This window comes from Mytilus trossulus, chromosome 1 (genome assembly GCF_036588685.1).
Source record: "Mytilus trossulus isolate FHL-02 chromosome 1, PNRI_Mtr1.1.1.hap1, whole genome shotgun sequence".
NCBI lineage: Eukaryota > Metazoa > Mollusca > Bivalvia > Mytilida > Mytilidae > Mytilus > Mytilus trossulus.
This window is the reverse complement of record NC_086373.1, coordinates 48,660,089-48,682,386: the sequence shown is the minus strand read 5'-3', so window position 1 is coordinate 48,682,386 and position 22,298 is coordinate 48,660,089. Positions and strand designations below refer to the sequence as shown.

The window sequence follows — 22,298 nt, the reverse complement described above, 5'->3', positions numbered from 1 at the left end:
GAATTCATCGCCGATGTCAGCAGATTCACAAAGGTGACATAGCCTCTCTTGTCTTTGAACATTTTGCCACCTCCCCGTCTCCACTGGCAAACGGTGATTGCCACATCTAAATTTACATAGTTTCAGTGCTTTTTTTAACGATAAAACTGTAATATAATTTTCAGATTTAAGTTCTGTTTTGAATAATTTATAACATAAACCTTTTGATGATTGATTTACATTTGCAAACCATTTTTGTCTAAACTGATCTTTTAACTTTTGTTCAATACTTAATACAATCCATTTTTTTGAGGTACAATCTTGATTTTGCCAAATGTTTGACATACCACAATTATCAAAGATACTTTTGATGAATAACAACCTTTTGTTTTTCAATTCCATACTTATTATAATAAATATTTCTCTAATTCTATGGAAATTTATCCCTTTCCGAACCCATTGTATAAACATTTTTAATCAACGTGTGGTTGCTGGTGATCTCAAAAGATCATTGGATGATTTTAAGGGTCATGACCTTTTTAGCTTTTTTTGACAACTTCATGCAATGTGAAAGGCACTTGAAGGGGATTTTCGGTTAACACAAAAAGTAAATGTCTTTTTAATCATTAGAGAAACAGATTCTTACATAGTTACTCTTGGATTATCGGATTTATCCATTCTCGATAGTTAAATCATAAATTTTAAAGTCTTCGTCGAGGCGGCTCGGACTTTAAAATTGATAATTTAACTATCTCGATTGGATAAATCCGATAATCTGCTGGTATCAATGTAAGAATCTATATATATCAACTTATACAACATTGACGAAATCTTGTTATCAAGTGTGTTATTAAGAAGGTTGCACCAAAATTTTATCATCCGTAATTTAACGTATAAAGAAATCGGATATCTTCCCAATTCCCCGTAAACCATAAAATTTGGAGTCGATCTTTTTAACCGTAAAACATGCTTACAAAAACTCAAATGTACTCTTTCCAAAATGTCAAGATTTTCGTATCCCCAGATTTCGGCCCCATAGTAGCTTGATCTCTAAGATATTTTCTAGTTGCAAAAAAAGATGCATTTCTAGAGAATATAACACCAAGGTATTTATAGTTCTTAACAATTTCTATCTCTTCTTTATTAATATAAAATTTCATACATGTATATACGTCTCATCTTTTCTCATTTTTGTATCCTTAAAATGTCCAGCACATTAGCAAATTTGCATTTTCCATAAACTAAAATATATCATGTAAAAATAGCCGATCAGCTGCATGTTTGCCTATGTTTGCCTATTACTGGATGTACCAGTAACGCCGACACACCAACACTTAATAAATTGATTTCAACATCACAGTAGAAAACAAAGACTTTCTTTGCCATTAACAATTATATATAATAAACTACACTACCAAGAATGTACTCACGTTTTTTTGGTACATTTCTACCCTCGTATATATCAGTACTCTTCGGCAAGACAGAAAAATTTTAATGTTATACTTTCTGTTAATTCAGTACTGTTTATTATTATACAAAAACGGTACTAAAACAGTACTGTCAAAACCAGTACTGACAATTTCAGAACTGAATTTATATAATTATAAGTAAATGTGTTGTTTTTATATAATAACAAACAGTACTGTAACTAATTAAACAGAAAGTATAACATTATAAGTTTTCTGTCTTGCCGAACAGTACAGATATATACGAGGACATGTACCCAAAAAAACGTGAGTAAATTATTGGTTGTGTAGTAATATGGAGTAGCTTAATTATTTAACTTGGATATTTTAAAAACTATTTCCTAAGATTTTAAATGGTTACTAAAGTATTATAATTAAAGAGATTTGATGTTTAATTTCCGGATGTTTTCGTTCACATCCTTCGCAAATGAGTATATAGTAGTATTTTAAAAGATGAAACACTTGAAAAATAACATGATTACTACAAGATTAATCATACATACAAGAGGAAATAATTTAAATTGTTTTAAGGGTTGACTTGATACTATTGTATTTGTAAAGAAAAATGGGCGCAGTGTGGTAGTGCGGTAACATCGTATAGTTGAATCAAGTACACCAATGATTGAATTTTGTAAATGCATTGATCCATTTAAGAAAGTTTAAGCATACACATAATCAAAACAAAACAAAACAGAACAATACAAAACAAACTAAATAATTAGTTGTAATTAAACCCAATTACTATGTGGCTAGTATTACACATAAGTACAATAAGTATTATGTTAGTATTACACAAAAGTCCAATTAAACAGTAACATATTAAATCATAAATGACATATCAAGAAAATATATCAAGAGTCCCCTGTCCGAAGTTTAGAATATAATGACCTTTTTCATATAAGAAATAAGAACCAAAAAAGGTTGGATTGGAACAGACAGCTGACACCATTACTCCCCCCCCCCCCCCCCCTTAAAAGCAAACAAACAAAAAAACATACGATATGTCACTTAAACAAGGTCGTGTTTTTCTCTGACGACATTTTTACACAGGAACAGGATTTATATAACATTTGAACTATTAAAGGCCTCATTATGTATAAAAACAATCAAAGCGCTGTTCCTTGTTTTAGGAATTATTCTTTGCTGTGCGTGTACTGATTTTGTTTCATGGATGTCCTTTGTTTTAAATCATGCAATAAAAACAAGAGGGAAATTATAGTCAAAATTTTATGCCGATACTTTAAAGGTTTATGTACCCTTCTGTTGCCATTTTTGTACGACCTTTAAGTTTTCAAACTTCAATTGTATCAAAACTACAGATATAATGAATAATAGAGTTAGGCCATTTTGTACATATTCAAAGGGGAAACTTGATGCAAAGCATTATTTTTTACTGTTCCATTGCATTTAATAGAAAAAGAGGACTTTGTGGCAAATAAATCAAGATTTTTATAGAAAATCCGCAGCCTTTATCCTTGTACTCTCATATTTGGGAATTTGATGACTGATAGATATAGGATTATTGCATGCAGTGCTAGCATTGATTTCCTTAAAACAAGTTTATAAATGTAGTTATTGGTTAAGACAAATATAAATATGGCCAAAATCAAGTACACCTTTTAGGGTGCGCTCGACTTTAGTGACTCAGCACGGGGTATTTTTGAATTAACAGGTTGCTTAGAACTTTTTGTAAAAAATAAACACTAGCACATCATAGAAAATCAAGTGAGTAATTTATGTTTCAAGTTTTATAACAAAAATTTATGTATTAAAGGCTGTGGATTTTCTATGAAAATCTTGATTTATTTGCCACAACGTCCTCTTTTTCTATCAAATGCAATGACACAGTAAAAAATAATGCTTTGCATTAAGTTTCCCCTTGGAATATGTACTAAATGGCCTATTTCTATTATTCATTTATTTATATCTGTAGTTTTGATACAATTGAGGTTTGAAAAATTCGTACAAAAATGGCTACAGAAGGGTACATAAACCTTTAATCGTAAAATATTTTGTTTCTTATAGGAACATTTCAATTGACAAGTGATAAGCAGTAACTCTCAAAATGATATTGATAATTTCCTAGCTATTGAATTGGGTAGATACAGAAACATTCCCAGAGCACAAAGATTGTGTAAAAAAAGGTTGAGTCCCATATGACGAATTTCATTTCTATTTGTATTGTGACTTTAACCATAGAAGTAATATTAATATTACTTCCATGATTTAACATAGCATTTCGTTCTTATCTGCTTATCTAAAAGACTATGTGCCATTATTTCAATATACTCATGCATTAATAAACACATTCTTAATCCCAACTGCAATTGTTTGTCATATACTTTAGTCTTCATAAAGTAGTCTTTAGAACTGAGGGTGGCAGACCCCTGTCAGACAAGTTAATGATTGTATTTTTACATAAATGCATTATGTATAAAGTAAAAAAAGTTTTCTTTTTCAAAAAGTGACTGTTTTTTTCTTACATTTTCTTGAAACTTAAGGTAAAATGTGCATACGTTTAACATAAAATTTGCATAACATATTAACCGTTCTAATTTTCAAAAGATTTAGGGTTAATATATATTTTTCGAATCGATGATTTTCAGTTAGCTAAAAAAAATGAGCTTGTTCTGTTTTGTTCTGTATAGTTATGATCCGCAGTTATATATCTATCGGAGAACCATCACTTGTTATATATATACATGTAGGTTTAACACTTATGGTGGTACCCGATATTTCTCTTGGTATATTAAAAACTGTGTTAATCTTCATGAATTATTTGCTAGTGATTGAGTGCATATTTAGGGCGAGTCAAAATAGTTCTTATTCAAATAGGTTGGTTTGTTGTTTTTGACACCTTGCAATCAGAAGGGAAGGAGAGAACAACCAACATTGGAAATGACACTGTAAATTCAAACAAAAAACAAACAAACATACAAAAACAGGACACCCAGTTTATGCTTTAAAATACAACCATGTTTTGTTTCTTAAAGCGAAAGAAAGAGAATAAAACATTGTATAACCGATATATATTGAACTGCGTTCATTTTACTTCAAACTCTAATCAACAATATTAAAACAGGAAATATTTTACATTTCTGACCTACAAATGTGTTTAGTTAATTTAGCATCTTCCTTAGTGTGGAACACGGAAAGTGGTATTTGTAAACTGAAATAAATTATATATCTTACCGCTTCTCCCCATCTAAATCCGTATTTTTCTTTTGTAAACAACCATTACAGAACACAGAAAATGCTACACATTCAAAACAGCATTGAAGTTTAATCTTAGTCAACGTATTTCCGTCCGGAAGTAGGTACTCCAGTCGATTGCTTTATATGTGCATTTATAAACGAGAGTGATGGGGGTTTGGGTTTGAGTATGTGTATATAGAATTTTAGTTTATGAACATGGCTAACTAAAACCAAATTCGGGTTTCAGTATGTGTAGACTTAATGGTATGAACACGGGTTACTATGTTTTACATTAAACAATGTTTTATTATTATCAAAACTTGTTGCTGTACTAGTTATTAGTTATAGTCATTAGGGCATTTGTTGGGAACGGGTTTTCATGTTTACATTTGTAATTTCGGGGCCTTTTATAGATGATGGGTAATGCTAATTGTTAAAGACTGTACTGGGACCTATGTGCCTGTTACCCTCTGTGTCATTTGAACTGGTCTCTGGTAGCATAGGGTTGTCTATAGACACGCGACGAGGGTCGGTTTTAAAGACATTGACTACCCAGACAATCATGCCAGTACAAATGTATATCTTCTTTGTATAGTTATAATTGATCACCAATTGTGAAATAAATCAACAAATGTAGACAGTGGTTCTTATGTGATGCTAAGTGTATATTGTTTTTTTCATTTCGTTTCATATCTGGGTTGGTTTCAAATATTGGTAACTTTATTTTGTTTAAAACATTGTTTTTGGGGCACTGTTGCTTGCTGTTCGGTATGAGACAAGGCTCGGTGTTGACGGCCGTACATTGTCCTATAATGGTTTACTTTATACATTGTTAGTTTGTTACTTGTACTTGGATGGAGAGTTGTCTCATTGGCACTCATACCACACATTTATATATCTCTTATCAATTTTCTTTTTTTGTATTAGGACGCATTTATTTTGCCACATCTATAGTGAATTAATATTAGAATTTTTTTTTTATTTACAAGCATTTAAGAAAAAATCAAATACCAGTAGATTCCAGTTTTAAAATGGCGGCCGCCCTTTGTAAACGGTAAAATCTACTCCCTAAAATATAAGACGTTGACAAATCAAAATTGCGATTACAAAATTAATTGGATTAAAATATTTGTTACAGCTTGAACAACAATGAATTCGTGTACATTTTAAGTGATTAACAAACTGGGTCAAAAGACTCATCGACTTGTTAATGCTCTCGTGATATGATTGGAAGGTTTGAACAATTGTAAGTTTCAAAAGATTGTTAACAAAGATATTGACTTTCATTTCCGCAATCAGACACACTTTTTCATTGTTTAGTGTCCTTGTACACACTTTCAAAAGAATGAAAGTTGTACACAAGTATCATACAATGGTACAATGCATGTATTTGACTAACTATGTCGTCAGATTTTGATTTCTTTTTGAGATCGGTGTGGTCAATGAAAGAGAAAATACGCTGTATAGTTTAGTACACACGAAGGACTTTTCTAGATTTTAAAATACTATCCTTATAAGGAACACTTAAACTCAAAAAAGAAAGTCAATGATGTTTAACCATTATGTACTTGATTACGTGAGGAGCTGTGTATCAAAACGGGACATTTCGAAACAGAAAAAAATATTACTAAAGAAAACAATATTGCCGTTTTTTCATGTTTCTAAGATACTGATAAGTCTGTCATTCGTTTTGAAAAGAGCCATGTTTATATCTATCTTTAATGTTGTCACACGAAACTATGAAACTGATGATTTTAGTGAGGATGATAATTTGAATATAGCCCTATATTAATTGTTAATATTCACTTCATGTGAACTGAGCTCTGGTTGATATGAAAAAAGATGATGTGGTATGATTGCCAAAGCGATAACTCTCCACAAGAGACAAAATGACCCAAAAATTAACAACTAAAGGTCACCCTAGTTGTTTCATTGACAATCATACAACACCTCCTCGCTGTTATACTGGTATAAAATAAATTCAGGGAAAATGTGTGTATTCTATATATGCCAATTAACTTGCGATTGTATGGTTCACAAAACTACCGCTTTTCCATGTACACACATTTAAGATAGACGTCCTTTGTTAATTTGGGTATCATTGCCTTTTTACTTAAATCGAATAATTCAAGCTCTTAATTGTTTGCTCTATGGTCGGGTGGTTGTCGCTTTGACATATTCACCATTTCCTTTCTCAATTTTATCTTTCCGTGTCCGATTTTCTCCCACAAGGGGAATGCAGCCTTCGTAGATCAGCGGAATATAACGACTGACTTATTCGGGTTTCATTTTACTTTCTTTTGCTACCTTTTCCATTATCGGACCCTTACTTTTTAAACTGATTTTTGCCGTGCGTAAAAATGTGTATTTATTTATTGTTCTTTAGCTGGAGGCTAGGTTTAGTGGAAGGTTTAGATTTCACAAAATATATTTAACCCCGCCGCATTGGTGCGGCTGTCCCAAGTCTAGAGCCTCTGGCTTTTAAAGTCTTGTATTTCAAGTGTTTTTATTTTTTTAAACTTTAGTCCATTTAATGTGACGTCCATTCACTGAACTACATGTAGTACATTTTTTTGTTTTGTACAGATGAAGCCCGTCCTACGTGCGAGATTTTTTTTCACTTTGTTTAAAACCAATTGGTGGCTTGAGGCTATGTTCCGCTCTTTAGTCGGGTTGATGTCTCTGACATATTTACCATTTTAATTCTCAATTTTATGTATAAGAACAGTTGAGTAAATGTACATGCTTTGATTAAGTGTATATGTAATATAAATACACTTGAAATTTGTGCCTACGATATCCGCTTTACTTAAAATTGGTTTGACTTTCTTTATAAAGAATGTCTTTACAAACTAAAAACCACCACTCATTGAATGAACAAGTATTTGTACGGAAGCCGGTTAGTGTCAGAGTCGAGTTTTATTATTTAGTCGTTATAACGAATAAGCTAAGTTGTTATAACGGCTTAGCATATTATTCATGTTATAACAACTTAGCTAACTTGTTTTAACGACTAAACCAACTTGTTATAACGACTTAGCTAATTTAACTCGTTATCACAACTTACCTAACTCGTCTAACTTGTTTTAACGACTTAGCTTACTTGTGGAAACGAATAAGCTAACTTGTTATAACGACTTAGCTATTATAACTCGTTATCACAACTTAGCTAACACGTTATAACGACTTAGCTAAGTCGTTTAAACAACTTAGCTATCTCGTTTAAACAACTTAGCTTAGTTGTTTATACCACTTAGCTAACTTATTAAAACAACTTAGCTAAGTTGTTTAATTGAGATAACTAAGTTGTTTAAACGATTAAGTTAACTTGTTATAACGACTAAGCTAATCTAACTCGTTATAACAAGTTAGATTAGTTGTTTAAACGAGCAAGCTAAATTGTTTAAACAAGTGAGCTAAGTTGTTTAAACGAGTTAGCTAAGACGTTTAAACAACTTAACTATGTTGTTTAAACGAGATAGCTTAAAGTTGTTTAAACGACTTAGCTAAGTCGTTATAACGAGTAAGCTAAGTTGTTATAATGAGTTAAATTAGCTAAGTCGTTATAATAATTTAGCTAAGATGTTTAAACAAGTTAGCTAAGTCGTTTTAACGAGTTAGCTAAGTTGTTTAAACGAGTTAGCTAAGTTGTTTAAACGAGTTAGCTAAGTTGTTTAAACGAGTTAGCTAAGTTGTTTAAACAAGATAAATGTGCTAAGTCGTTATAACAACGTAGCTAAGTCGTTTAAACAAGTTAGTTAAGTCGTTATAACAACTTAAAAATAAAACTTTACCCTGACACTAACCGGCTTCTGTATATTTGTTTAACTCAATTATTTTACAATGATATTGATAAAAAATGTGTAATTTTCAAATAATCTTTTTACAAATCGCATTCGTTCAAGGTTTTATTCGATGAGTAGATAGAACGCAAAAGTCAACAACAAACAAATCGCTGTACCTTCAAAATAGGGACTTTTTCCTGTATTTCGAAAGTACTAACTGAATCAATGACGAAATATTTGTACGTGATAGCACTCTTGAGTCATCATTTCCACTACTAAGAAAGCTATATTAAGAATCAAAACCATGATAATTTCACAAGAAGAGTCCCGGATGCGAAATTCCGTTATATGCCGATTTCTCGGTTGTCAAACCCATTAAAACTTGTTATGCCTTAAATCTTCATTTATTTTTCTACACAATGGTGTACTTTTGGCGTCGGAATGATTCATAGGAGGCCTAACCAAGTATTTTAGTCGTAATTATTTCGTCTACCTACGCCAGATTGGAAACATTAAACTAAAAAATGCGAGTTAATTACCTTGGGTTATATTAAGGTATGTATAAAAAAAATCTGAGAAAGTGCATGTGCTTGAAAAGATCTTTTCTAGAACAGATTCTGTCAGTTCTGACCTACATCAGTTCTATCTATACTCGAGTACATGTTAGTTTTCTCGTTTGAATTGTTTACATTGTCTTATCGGGGCCTTTTATAGCTGACTATGCGGTATGGGCTTTGCTTATTGTTGAAGGCCGTAAGGTGACCTATAGTTGGATAGTTGTCTCATTGGCAATCAAACCACATCTTCTTTTTTATATACAGTTCATGGTATTTGATCTTTAGAATAGTTTATAAACGCTCTCATTACATTGGTTGCAATCAATTACATTGATTTCCCAGTTAGATAAAAACCGATAATTTCACATGTGAAATAAACGTGGTTATTTCACTCTCTGACGTCATACAACAATAGGCGTTGTCAAGACGTCGATAACGTTGAAGCAAAACATGCGTAGGAAAAACATATAGTTCCTTACATTTTCTACATTAATTTCATTAAAAAAAAAGCAATTTGACAATGTAATAAAAAGTATAACTAATCGCCGTATATATTTGAATATCAAAAATAAGACAACTTTTGACCGAACGCCGCTATGGATTAAACTCGTGCTGCGCACTCGTTTACTCCATGCGGTCACGCGTTGTCTTATTTTTTGATATTCAAATTCGGCGATTACATGGAAGTAATATTTAGAAGGAATAACAACGTCGTCACTTCAAATGTTTCATCTGCGTTACCGCCCATCTTTCAATAACTTGTTAATTGGTTCCATATCTGGCATGGAAGTTGATTCTCCGCATGTGATCGATCAAATCACTGACACTTATCGTTCATTTTCGTGTTCACGGAGAACTACGAACAGACAAGTTTTTGTCGTTTATACGTGCGAAGTAACCCGAATAGTTCATTCGTTACATTCCGTTGATGTACGCTGCCGAAAGAGTCATTCGTTCAATTTTTATTTTAGTCCAATTTTTGCCTATTTTTGGTTAGTTTGATCATAATAGTTTAAACCGACAGCTATCACATAGAACAAGATTGTGTCATTTCAATTTTAATATTTACAGACAGTTAAGAAAACATTTCCATAAGTTAAGAAGATGATTGTAAAAAAAAATACATTTGGACCCCCTTTATTTAATACGAAAAATCTAAATCCTTTGTGTATTTATAGTCAATTAAAATATTCACAATTCTAAACCACGTGACTGATAAGAAATTCCAGATGCCATTTTACAACCGCGGTAACGCAGATAGTAACCAAAGGGGTCTTACCGCTGAGACTATAATTGGATAAAATCGTATGACTTTAGTACAGAGCTCAGCATGCTATAAATACATGCTAATTAGTCGTTGTTATTCCTTCTAAATATTACTTCCATGGTTATACTATAATTCAACTTTAAACTTGTTTGGCTTTATAAATATTTTGTTATGAGCGTCACTGATGAGTCTAATGTAAACGAAACGCGTCGCGTCTGGCGTACTACATTATAATTCTGGTAACTTTGATAACTATTATAAAACTATTAAGGTTAATAAGATTTATATTACTTTTTCCCCGGTTGATTAATTTGTTCATAATGAATAAATGAATCAATAAAATAAAAAAGGAAATAAATAATATACTTTACAAATAAAACAAATATAGAAAACTTTGGTAATTGCGTAATTAACCAAAAGTATGATTGGCGCCAGAATTCTGCAATCACTTACCCCAAAAATCTTCCGTCTATGAATATTAGTTTTGTCAATCTACTGAGCATGTAGAATTGATAATGGAAACGGAGAATGTGTCAAAAAGACAATAACCTGACCAAAGAACACATAATAAAGTATACTAGATTAGCGAAATGTACGCGACACTTACCCCGAAACAAACAAATGACCCAAAAAACAAAAAAAAACAGACATAAAACAAGCAAACGCTAGAGGTTCCTGACATTGAACAGGCGCATAAAGGCAGTGGGATTAACATGCTTTGTGAGATATCAACTCTCCCTAATATACATCTAACAGATGTAGAATAAACTCTGTGTATTTGATATATCTCTTTCTATTTGTATCAATCTGATGAGTTAAGCCTTTTTCAACTGTTTTCTACAGTTCGTTCTTATGTTGTATTGTTGGATGGTTGGTCTCCCGCTTAGTCTAATCCCGACACAATATGTATGAATGTGCCAGTCAAAAGCCAGGAGCCTGTAATTCAATGTTTCATATTTGATTTTCGTTCATTTTTCGTACATTTATCAGGCCGTTAGTTTTTTTCTCGTTTGAATTGTTTTACATTAGTGAACCGATAAAAGTTGTTAATTTCTGTGTCATTTGGTCTCTTGTGGAGAGTTGTCTCATTGGCAATCATACCACATCTTATGTATTTATATAAATACACAGCAAATACGCACAGATAAGAGCAGTCTGAGTCTAATGTTAGAAAAGTCAACAGAAGAAAACAAACAAACTATTCAAAGGGAGATAACCAACACTTTTTTGTGTACCAATTTGGATATATTGAAAGCAGCTTGTCTCGCGATATGATATTTAGCGCTATTTTTTAAGCGACATAAGGCAAAAACAACCGACCAATTAACCACTACGAGAGGAAACATTTTCCCGATTTAACCTTAAAACATATATCATTTCAATTTACTTTTCATTTTCCATTTTATAAATCCATTAATGGTTAAATCTATCATAAATCAATCAATATTTTGATGAAAGTGCTTCAAAGGCATCCATACCACCAGTGGCGGATCCAGAAAATTTCATAAGCGGGGGCCCATTAACTGCATAAGAAGGGGTCCGCTCCGGTCAAACTTCAGTGTTTGAACTTTCCCTATAATTCAGCCAATTTTTATCAAGGAAAGGTGGGACCGGTCCCCCTGGCCCCCTTTAAATCCGCATCTGACCACGGCTTATTTTTCATGGTATAGAAAACCTCAAAATTCTGAAAAATGTTGGAGAAAATATATTTCTTTTTATTTTCAATAATCAACAATAACATTCTTATTTCAGGCAACATCAACATCAGGTCAAGTACGTTTTATTCGACTATTACGTTCTGAAGTATGGCGAATTTAAACTTGTTTGCCGATGTATTATTTTAAATATTATACCAAAATGTTTGTGAGCTGTATAACAGTTAAAGGTTATGTATAGACGAAGGGAGGTAATTCAAAACAATTATTCATTACAGTTCCTATTTTTTTTTTTATTAAATTACCGGATGCCTTTAGTGGTACTTAAAAACCTCTCACTTCTCACCACTTGGCCAATTTAAGCTATGATTTCTGTCTCAGAATGCTCCACATTATGTACAATTAAAAACAAAAACTACATATTTAATATAAATTTCAGTCAATTGATTGTCCATGATAACAACATTAAAAAAAAATCGCTAAACAGAGGATGTTTTAAATCCTCGAAACAAAACCATTTCCATCAAAATCTTGGTTTTAGATTTTTTTAACCATATATAAACCTGAGTCCCCGAACTCCATTACACTTTTATAATTTTTATATGTCAATGTCGCACATTTTAAACAGTCTGTTGTATACTAAGGGAGGGGCTTTTTCCAAAAGCCAGAACCAAATTATGACCACTTAAGACTCTTTATCAAACTGTCAATCACTTCTTTTAGTAATCTCCTCATTGTTTATTTATAATAATTACATATCCGTTCTTGGTCTTGTTTCTAACCATTCTTTTATTCTCGGAGAGTTTGATACTCTGTCACGGTGAGCTTTTAACTTTTCTGATTGGTCCAATGCCGATGGTAATACAAGTCCGACAACAACTTCCATCACGTCCAATATGGCTAAATCTCCAACGGTTATCTGTTATAAATAGATAAAAGTTAAATAAATAAGGTTAAAATATATCAACAATGTTTGTATGTTTTCTATTGTAACAGTACATGGAACCATACACGTTACATGATGGTAAATATAACTTCCATACTTAATTGATCAATCAAATGCCGTAACTATTTACAAAGTTCTAATTACATACAATTTTTTTCAATTGTGCCGATATGTAAAAGTAACTATCAATTAATTATAACTGCAACGCTAGTCTTGTGGTATTAGCTCCTCGTCCGAATGTTCGCAGTAAGTTGCTGCATATTAATATAATATGCAATACGAGGACGAATGGACATACCAGGAGAACGAATTTCGACTGTAACAAGAGATTTTAGCCTCATTGTCGATATTCAATACATCACATTTTATCTACTAGTATTATGTTTGTGTGTTTTGTTCATACATCGTTGTCAATATAATGGAATTTGATGCAACTGTCATACAAGTGAGAGGCTTAACTACCATTAAAACCAGGTTTAATCAGTATACTATTTTCTGCATAAGAAAATTTTAAAGCCTACATACGAAATCAGGAATATGACAAGTTTATTCATTCGTTTAATGAGTTTGGACTTTTGATTTTGACATTTGATTAGGGACTTTCCTTTTTGAATTTTCCTTCGAGTTCAGTTTTTTTTGGTGCTTTTACTTTTCACACTTCGCGCTGAAGTAAGGATAAGTTAGGTCATACCCCTCCGACATATAAACCAACATCTACATGTTTTGTACAGAGTTGAATGTAAAATAAAAAGAGTAACACAGCTAGACCGATTATCACAGATGCGAACTCTATTTTCGATGTAATACTTTTTAATATTAATAATTCAAGGACTATTCATTGTTTGATGGTCTGTTATTTGACTACCAGTGACAAATATTTCATTCATGTTCAGGCCGAAAGAACATAAGAAAAATATCTTATAATTAAGATAAACAATTACTGTGTTGTTCAATAAATAAAAATCCATTGTCGTGTGACTCAGAAATGATGATTGTTCTGACTTCCTCCGGGAAAAGATAAAGTACAATTAAATTTAACTTTACAAAATAACAAATTGATCTTTAACATGAGCAACAATTTGATAAAAAGAGAGTTGTTTGAAGTATTTGTCAATAAATCAGCCACCGGAGGCAAGTGCGTAGATTGTCTGAATGTATGCGTACCAGCCACTTGGACAGTAATCTTGAAATGCATAGAGTATGTTTTAAACTTTTAAGTCTCATATGATGCTTATCAATTGGGCAACGCCATACACACACTGGAACTGCCTACATGCATGCATGTATGTCTGTCACTTAGACAGTAATCTAAACATGCAGCGATTCCATGCGTTAAAATCTTAATGAAAACTTATCAATGGGGTCATGTCATACACACGCTGGAACTGCCTACATGCATGTATGTATGTCTGTCACTTAAACAGTATCTAAAAATGCAGCGATTGTGTTAAAATCTTAATGAAAACTTCTTAATAGGTCCATTTCATACACACGCTGGAACTGCCTACATGCATGCATGTATGTCTGTCACTTGGACATTTATCTAAAAATGCAGCGATTCAATGTGATAAAATCTTAATGAAAACTTATCAATGGGGTCATGTCATACACACGCTGGAACTGCCTACATGCATGTAACTAGATGTCAATTGGACAGTACTGTAATCTAAAAATGCACCGGTTGTGTTATATTTCTTACCCCAGGAGTAGATTACCTTAGCCGTATTTTGGCACAACTTTTTGGAATTTTGGGTCCTCAATGCTGTTCAACTTTGTATTTGTTTGGCTTTTTAACTATTTTGATCTGAGCGTCACTGATGAGTCTTATGTAGACGAAACGCGCGTCTGGCGTATAAAAATATAATCCTGGTACTTTTGATAACTATTTACACCACTGGGTCGATGCCACTGCTGGTGGACGTTTCGTCCCCGAGGGTATCACCAGCCCAGTAGTCAGCACTTCGGTGTTGACATGAATATCAATTATATGGTCATTTTTATAAATTTTCTGTTTACAAAACTTTGAATTATTCGAAAAACTAAGGATTTTCTTACCCCAGGAGTAGATTACCTTAGCCGTATTTTGGCACAACTTTTTGGAATTTTGGGTCCTCAATGCTGTTCAACTTTGTATTTGTTTGGCTTTTTAACTATTTTGATCTGAGCGTCACTGATGAGTCTTATGTAGACGAAACGCGCGTCTGGCGTATAAAAATATAATCCTGGTACTTTTGATAACTATTTACACCACTGGGTCGATGCCACTGCTGGTGGACGTTTCGTCCCCGAGGGTATCACCAGCCCAGTAGTCAGCACTTCGGTGTTGACATGAATATCAATTATATGGTCATTTTTATAAATTTTCTGTTTACAAAACTTTGAATTATTCGTAAAACTAAGGATTTTCTTACCCCAGGAGTAGATTACCTTAGCCGTATTTTGGCACAACTTTTTGGAATTTTGGGTCCTCAATGCTGTTCAACTTTGTATTTGTTTGGCTTTTTAACTATTTTGATCTGAGCGTCACTGATGAGTCTTATGTAGACGAAACGCGCGTCTGGCGTATAAAAATATAATCCTGGTACTTTTGATAACTAATTATAATCTTAATGAAAGCTTATCAATGGACCCATGTCATATACATGTTTGGGACTTACTACATGCAAGTCTCTCAATTGGACTGTAATATAAAAAATGCAGCGATTTTCATATAACATTATTGAAAGCTTATGCCATATACAGGCTCAGACTGGCTAAAGGAAATCCAACTCTGTCACTAGGACAGCTACCTATTCTTTTATATAGTGTTGAGCTGAACGAGAGCAATTCTGTTAGTCGGACAGTTACCCGAACACGAGAGGAGGATTGTCTTTCGACCAAATTTACTCCCTGTTCTTTAAAATAGGGATGTCAAAAGATCTGAAATTTAAAACTAGGATACTTATTTACAATAGAGAACGAATTTCATTTCACTTTACAATGTGCTCACAACGCCTGCATAAATATTACTGTTTTACCACTTTATATATGATGTTTAATATGTTAATTTTTTCTATTGTGTATATTGTATTGTATTGTTTGTATATGCCTTCAACCCCCAGGGGTATAAATGTGCATTTCATTAATAAATTATAATAAGCCATTTGCAGTAATTGCTTAACATATTAAGATCTAATGTAAAGTACAGTATTAAATTCCTATTGTTATTCACATACCGAAGAGCCAACAAAAAATCCACTGCCATCATTATTTTCACATAGCACATTCTCCATCTGGTTTACAAAATTAGGAACTGTCTGTTCTTTGATATTTTTAAAAAGTTCTGTCTGAAATGTAATTGACTAATAAAGTACAGCATAATACAAAGGTCTGTAAATTTATTTTTCGTTCATTTTTTTTATATAAATAAGGCTGTTAGTTTTCTCGTTTGAATTGTTTAACATTGACCTATCGGGGCCTTTTATAGCTGACTATGTGGTATGGGCTTTGCTCATTGTTGAAGGCCGTATGGTGACCTATAGTTATTGATGTCTGTGTCATTTTGGTCTTTTGTGGATAGTTGTCTCATTGGCAATCATACCACATCTTCTTTTTTTATATAATATACTACGAGTCATCATGTTACAATGTACCATATATTTTATCCTATAAAAATCTGAAAAAAAATCAAGTTTTCAAGTAAATTATAATTCTAAGAAAACTCAATTTAAAGTTTAAAGTATGTTACATGTGAACATTTTACTCAATACAAATGCCTTTACTCTGAAACGACACACACGATTTTTTTTCAAATCGGAAGACAGCTTCCTATAGCCATTATCAATATTAACAATAGTATAATGTTTGGAAATAATGGTGGTCGTTTGTTGATGTATTACATATGTGTTTTTATTTTATTTTTTGTACATAAATAAGAATGTTAGTTTGCTTGAATTATTTAAAATTTAGCATTTCGAGGCCTTTTATAGGCGAAGTTTGCGGTGGGATTTGCTCATTTGGTGACCTATAGTTGTTAAGTTCTGTGTCATTTGGTCTCTTGTGGAGAGTTGTCCCATTGGCAATCATACCACATCTTCTTTTTTTTATATATATAATTATATATATAAGAGTCAATACGGAAAATGTGAAAAATCATTATGTCTTACATGTAAATCTTATACTTAAAAAAATTATATTACGTCTCGGCTTCGAGGGTCGTATAAAAATTAATAAAATTATAAAAGATACAAACTCAATCCTTGTCCTTTCAAGAAAAAAACACGCTAATAAATGACATTATATTTAACGTGTAGGCATCCACATTACATTGAGTTATCTATATATTCAGCAAATACTAATAATTTAAAATCAGACAAGGATTCACCATCAAATGAGGGTGTTTGGTTTCATTGAAGAATAAATCGGAACAAGGATCATATTCATGTTAATAATCGCACTATATATATACAATGCACAGGTATAATGTATGTCACTTGGTTTGTTTTTACATTAAAATTAAGTAAAAACTGACATAAATTTCATAAGATATTTAAAAAAAAATCGATTTTCCTCTGTTAATGAAAATAACAATGATTTATTTAGGCCCGCCGACCATAGGGGCTTGTTTAGTTGGTCAGACGAGGTTTTACTGTCAATGGCGATCGCTATCCTATATAAAAAAAAAACATAGGATAGCGATCGCCATTGACAGTAAAACCTCGTCTGACCCACTAAACAAGCCCCTGTGGTCCGCCGCGCTTTCCTGAATTAATGTTCATCAGGACCAAGCCAACGATGTATAAAACCGAAATTAACGAAGAGCTACATTGTATGTAACCAAAAAGTACCCATATCACACTATAACCGACCGCGCAAGGGCTGTATAGCCAGTCAAGGTTGTTAAAAAATTCCAAAAATTGTTGTTGTCTTACTATAAAAATCATCAGATCGATACAAAGCAGAATACATCTAACAAATACACAGATTGGACGGACGTGGCAGAGAACTTACACATCCACACAAGGAAGACACTAAATACAGATCTGAGATAACTCGAAATTACTGACAGCTAGTTCAAAGCCAATGACAACTAATAAATAAAATCATGCATCTAGCTGAGACCATAATATCAACAAGTACACATCCAACATCCAACGGATTTAGTGTTACTACAATGTACGTTACAGTCAGAAAAAAACACACGACCTTTGGCAATCCCAAGAAACAAGTACATATGTATTGACAGATAGTAGATCAATGAATGTCTGTTTGTCATGATTTATCTGATCACCTTGACCTCATAACCATCATGTACTATTAATACATGTAATATCAAGTTTATTCTTACTTGTAGTAAAACTCTATGGGACTACGGAAGTTAGTAAAGCAGACGAGATATTTCCAACGTGTGTAGTTTTGTTTTCAATATGAGTTTACCTTTTTTGTATCGTCTTGTTCAAAATGCGCCCGGACTAGCGTATTTCTAAAATCATTAACGGTTTCCATGACAATGTCATTCGTGGTCATTTCTTCATTTGTTTTACCATACAAATCTGAAAATAGATGTTTCATCCTAGATACATATTTAATGTCTTGTCTAAGGATAAACGAAAACTGTATGTGTATGTATCAAATATAAGATATTCAAGTTAATGTCTGAAGGGGGTTCGCGGGTCTAAATCATTTATATTTCCTCTATATTTTTCTATACATAAACTTTATCTTATAGTTAATAGAAAAATAAAATAAAAACCGTTCATTTGCGCTCACAATCTGCCTTCGAAAGAAGCATACATTTTTGTAAAGGTGTTTTTTTTCTGTTGGAGTAATAGGAGAAATAAAGGTAATATCGAAATTAAAAAAGAAATTTATTACAGAAATCGCTCAAATTTTACTATAATTTAGTTTAAGTACGCTAATATTGAAACTATATAAAAAAAAATATGGGTCACCGATGAGTTAAAAAAAAAATTCAATTTTAAAGCCAAAAAATGGCATTTTTCATCCAAAGGGAGATAATTTGGAACTTTTTCAATGATGGAAACACTTTAAAAGTCATCTGGGGCCAACACGGATTGTTTGTTTTGAATGATTTTTGTACCATATGATAAGTAACAACTACAAAAAGGTAACAAATAAAATTTGAAATGAAAAACAAATGTTTATTTTTTCCTGAAATTTTTATACACTCGAGCCTCCTTAAAAAAATACACGGAAAATGAAAAAAAACCGAACAAACAAATAAACCACGTAACAAAAAACTAAAGACTGAGCAACAAAAACCATTTACTATAGAAAGATTTTAAAATATTTACGAAAGGAGATGTAAAATTTAACAGAAACTATAAAAGGCAAAATATCAACGTAAAAAGAACAAAACAAAGCCCGTTTAGATATGACGTTTGACAACCACTTACGAGGTTTTTGATTTGAAACAGGCGGAATAAAGTGTAGCGTGGTGAACCCATTTATACTATTGTATTGACCTTTAACTCCTTTTTTTTTATATATTAGTAACACTTTTATAACCAAAATAAATTGTCTTTCCATTTAGAAATCCAAACATCTTTTTAATGGATTTTTTGCATAATTAACTCCGCATTTATAAAACTACCTCTCTACATGGATATCATTCAATTAACTTGAAGTTTTCATTTTTTTCTTCAAGCAAAAGGCTACTTTCAAATTCTTGAGTCGCACAGGGAATTTTAACATAATTTTTTGGTTTGCCTTACAGTTTTTTGTACAAATTGTTTTTTATGTTTGGTTCGGTTTGTTTGCTGCATGACTTTTTATTGTTTATTTCTTTACTTTAACACAATTAATTTAGTTGGTATTTCTCAAAGTACATGTATCACATAACAAGTTCAGTTCGAGTCATGGGCGTCTATTTTGTTCTGCATACAACAATCTAAATTCACACATTTACGTAAAACCTAGATACACATCTTTTCGTCGTTTTGATGCACCTTTATATAACACAAACATGCAAGTTTAATTATCTATAAAGATACATGATACTGTTGCTAAATACAAAATATACTTTTTTAAAAGTACCTAATTATACACTCCATCGATTATGACGTTTTATCCACTGAAACTTTAATAAATACAAGTTAAAAAATCAAAGTGTGTCTACCCAAAGAGTAAGTGTGAGATATGTCCTCTAGCGACTACCTAGAGAACTATAAATCGTAATATTTCGAATGTATAATGGTCCTAATAAGAAATAAGGAGATGCATGTGGTATGATTGCCAATGAGACCGGATCCTGGTTAACTATACATGTCGCTCTTTGTTCAGAACATAATTTATCATATTCACGAAAAGTTTTATACTTGTATACCTAATTTCCTAGCGAGGTGTCTATTTATTGCTCCACTCTGAGGTACCATTTTATCATTCACCGTTAACACAGGTAACGTTCCTTGTGGCATATCTAAAATTACAAATTTGGTATATAAAGTATTTGATTTATTATGCACTACATGTATTTCATAAAAAGGATAACTGGGGAATGACTGTGGTAACATGCAACATTGAGGAAATACAGAATGGCTCTTGGGCCTGCTTAAAGATATTTTTTAGACTGTATTGGGTTATCCCAATACTGTTTGCTGTCAAATTTTATATCAAAACATATATATAGCCATAGATAACCGTAGATGTGTTATATTTATCTGAGTAAATACAAATTTTTAACGTCTTTCTTTTATGCGTGCGAGGCTTTCCGACCGGCTTGTCAAATTCTTAACATGTTGCAAGCATGTGTCAGTGATTCCCAATGTAGTGCTAATACCGTTACAAAACACTTGAGTTCACCTCATGTATCATATATTTGCATTTGTTTGTGTTGTTTTTCGTTTTGCCATTTATTCGTTGGTCTTTTTTCACATTTTAAATTTGGGGACACAGTTGTCGTCCTTAGATTTTCTTTGTCTACATAAATATATTTAGACGTTTTTTATGAGGACAGTGTACAAATAGCAAAAAAGAAATTATACAACTTCAAATTTAGTTATTTATATGCATAAACTAGTTAGTGATAGGATGAAATTACATGATTTAGTTCAAGTACGACTTTCTTTAATTACTACGAAACAAAAGTGTTTTTGACAAATTGAAAAAAAAATATATATCATTCGTTGATATCATATAATTGCAATCGTACTTCTAGATTTCTTATCTTCAATGTATTTTTCATTTTGATTGCGTGATAAACGAACATTTGATACTTGTAAATGGACGTAAGAAAACTTAAAGATCAATTTCAAAATGAAATATTTAAAACACAGTAGGCATTTGTTAATTTAGAACATTCAAATGAATATAATAAATGACCATAAGTATTGTTATGGCTTATGGATAATCATGACACACATGTGTTGCATAATATTATAAATGCATGTGTTTGCTTTATTAAGAAAAGAAAATGGTTTAAACTTATAAGCTCAACAACAGAATGAAATGTTAAAATCACTAATAATCTTATTAAAATGAAATGAGACGTTTTTTTTGCATTGTCATAGCCAATTTTTAACACTCAAATTATGAAGCTTGTTTTGTTATTTAAAAAAATAAAATCCCACACATAATGTTACTGGTACATGTTATTGTTATCAGATTGACTAAACTTCCTTCTAAAGTTGTCTGCCTCAACGGGGTATAAAATGTAAAATTTAATGTATTTTAAACTAAAATCGTTTTTCAAAATTGTCTTCTTATATTCATATAAAAAATGCAAATAAGAAATTCACGCCTGTCACCCTATTCATAGATAATTGATATCCATGCGATCATACAAAAGATGGTTATAATACATATTTAGATGTATATCTCCAAGCTATGCAGCTTTAATAACAAATTAAAGGTAAATAAAACACTATAGATAAAATTATGTTTTGAGTACTAACTTGGTTTCAATTTCTGCCATTCCTCTCTGGTTACTCTTTCATCTTCAAATTCTTGTCCAGCAGCCACGAGAAGAAGGCGGGTCAATTCTCCTCTCCCTCTCCCGTTAAAATAAGTTACCTTATAAGTCGACATCACTCCCTACCGACTTGTCTATTAATATTTATAAAGTGTGCTGGTTGTTAAAATCTTTATCGTTGGATTTTCATCGTCTTAATACTTAACAACGAAATACTTATTGAGCAATTTACGGTGTGCAAACAAGATAAGTCGGAGTGACCACTACACCCTAAATAGTTGGTCAAAATAAACACTTGTATATAAATGAATCATTTTTATGACACGCTATTTAACTTATCAGATCTAATACGTCACATTGGGTATGTTTTGCAACTGAAACATATACTACAAATAAAAATGAACTCTTACGTTTTACACCTACATGTACAAAAAAATAATATGTATCCACTTTTCGATTAGATTTATCGTAAAAATTATGAGGCATGTTCTGTATCCAGTGCACTCATACATTTGTACATGCACATACATTGATGCTTGG

General features: G+C 32.0%; 2 protein-coding genes across 3 annotated transcripts in view; both read right to left on the bottom strand.

The window, feature by feature from the left end:
- LOC134726295 (uncharacterized) overlaps window positions 1-22,298 on the bottom strand; it is a 62,940-nt gene that overhangs the window by 4,580 nt on the left and 36,062 nt on the right. The window contains exon 2 of one of the 2 annotated variants that reach the window (XM_063590702.1): window positions 4,638-4,694. In XM_063590702.1, coding sequence (XP_063446772.1) covers window positions 4,638-4,650 — 13 coding nt within the window. In that variant the 5' untranslated portion in view covers window positions 4,651-4,694. Of the gene's footprint in view, window positions 1-4,637; window positions 4,779-22,298 lie in introns of those variants that run through there. The other variant, XM_063590698.1, reaches the window with a different exon arrangement.
- Window positions 12,654-22,160, bottom strand: LOC134726286 (glutathione S-transferase 3-like). The gene is made up of 5 exons (XM_063590689.1): window positions 21,742-22,160; window positions 20,175-20,267; window positions 18,266-18,381; window positions 16,066-16,176; window positions 12,654-12,823 (listed from the first exon to the last, which is right to left on the bottom strand). The coding sequence occupies exons 1-5, from the start codon at window positions 21,872-21,874 to the stop codon at window positions 12,656-12,658; spliced, it is 621 nt and encodes a 206-aa protein (XP_063446759.1). The 5' UTR covers window positions 21,875-22,160; the 3' UTR covers window positions 12,654-12,655.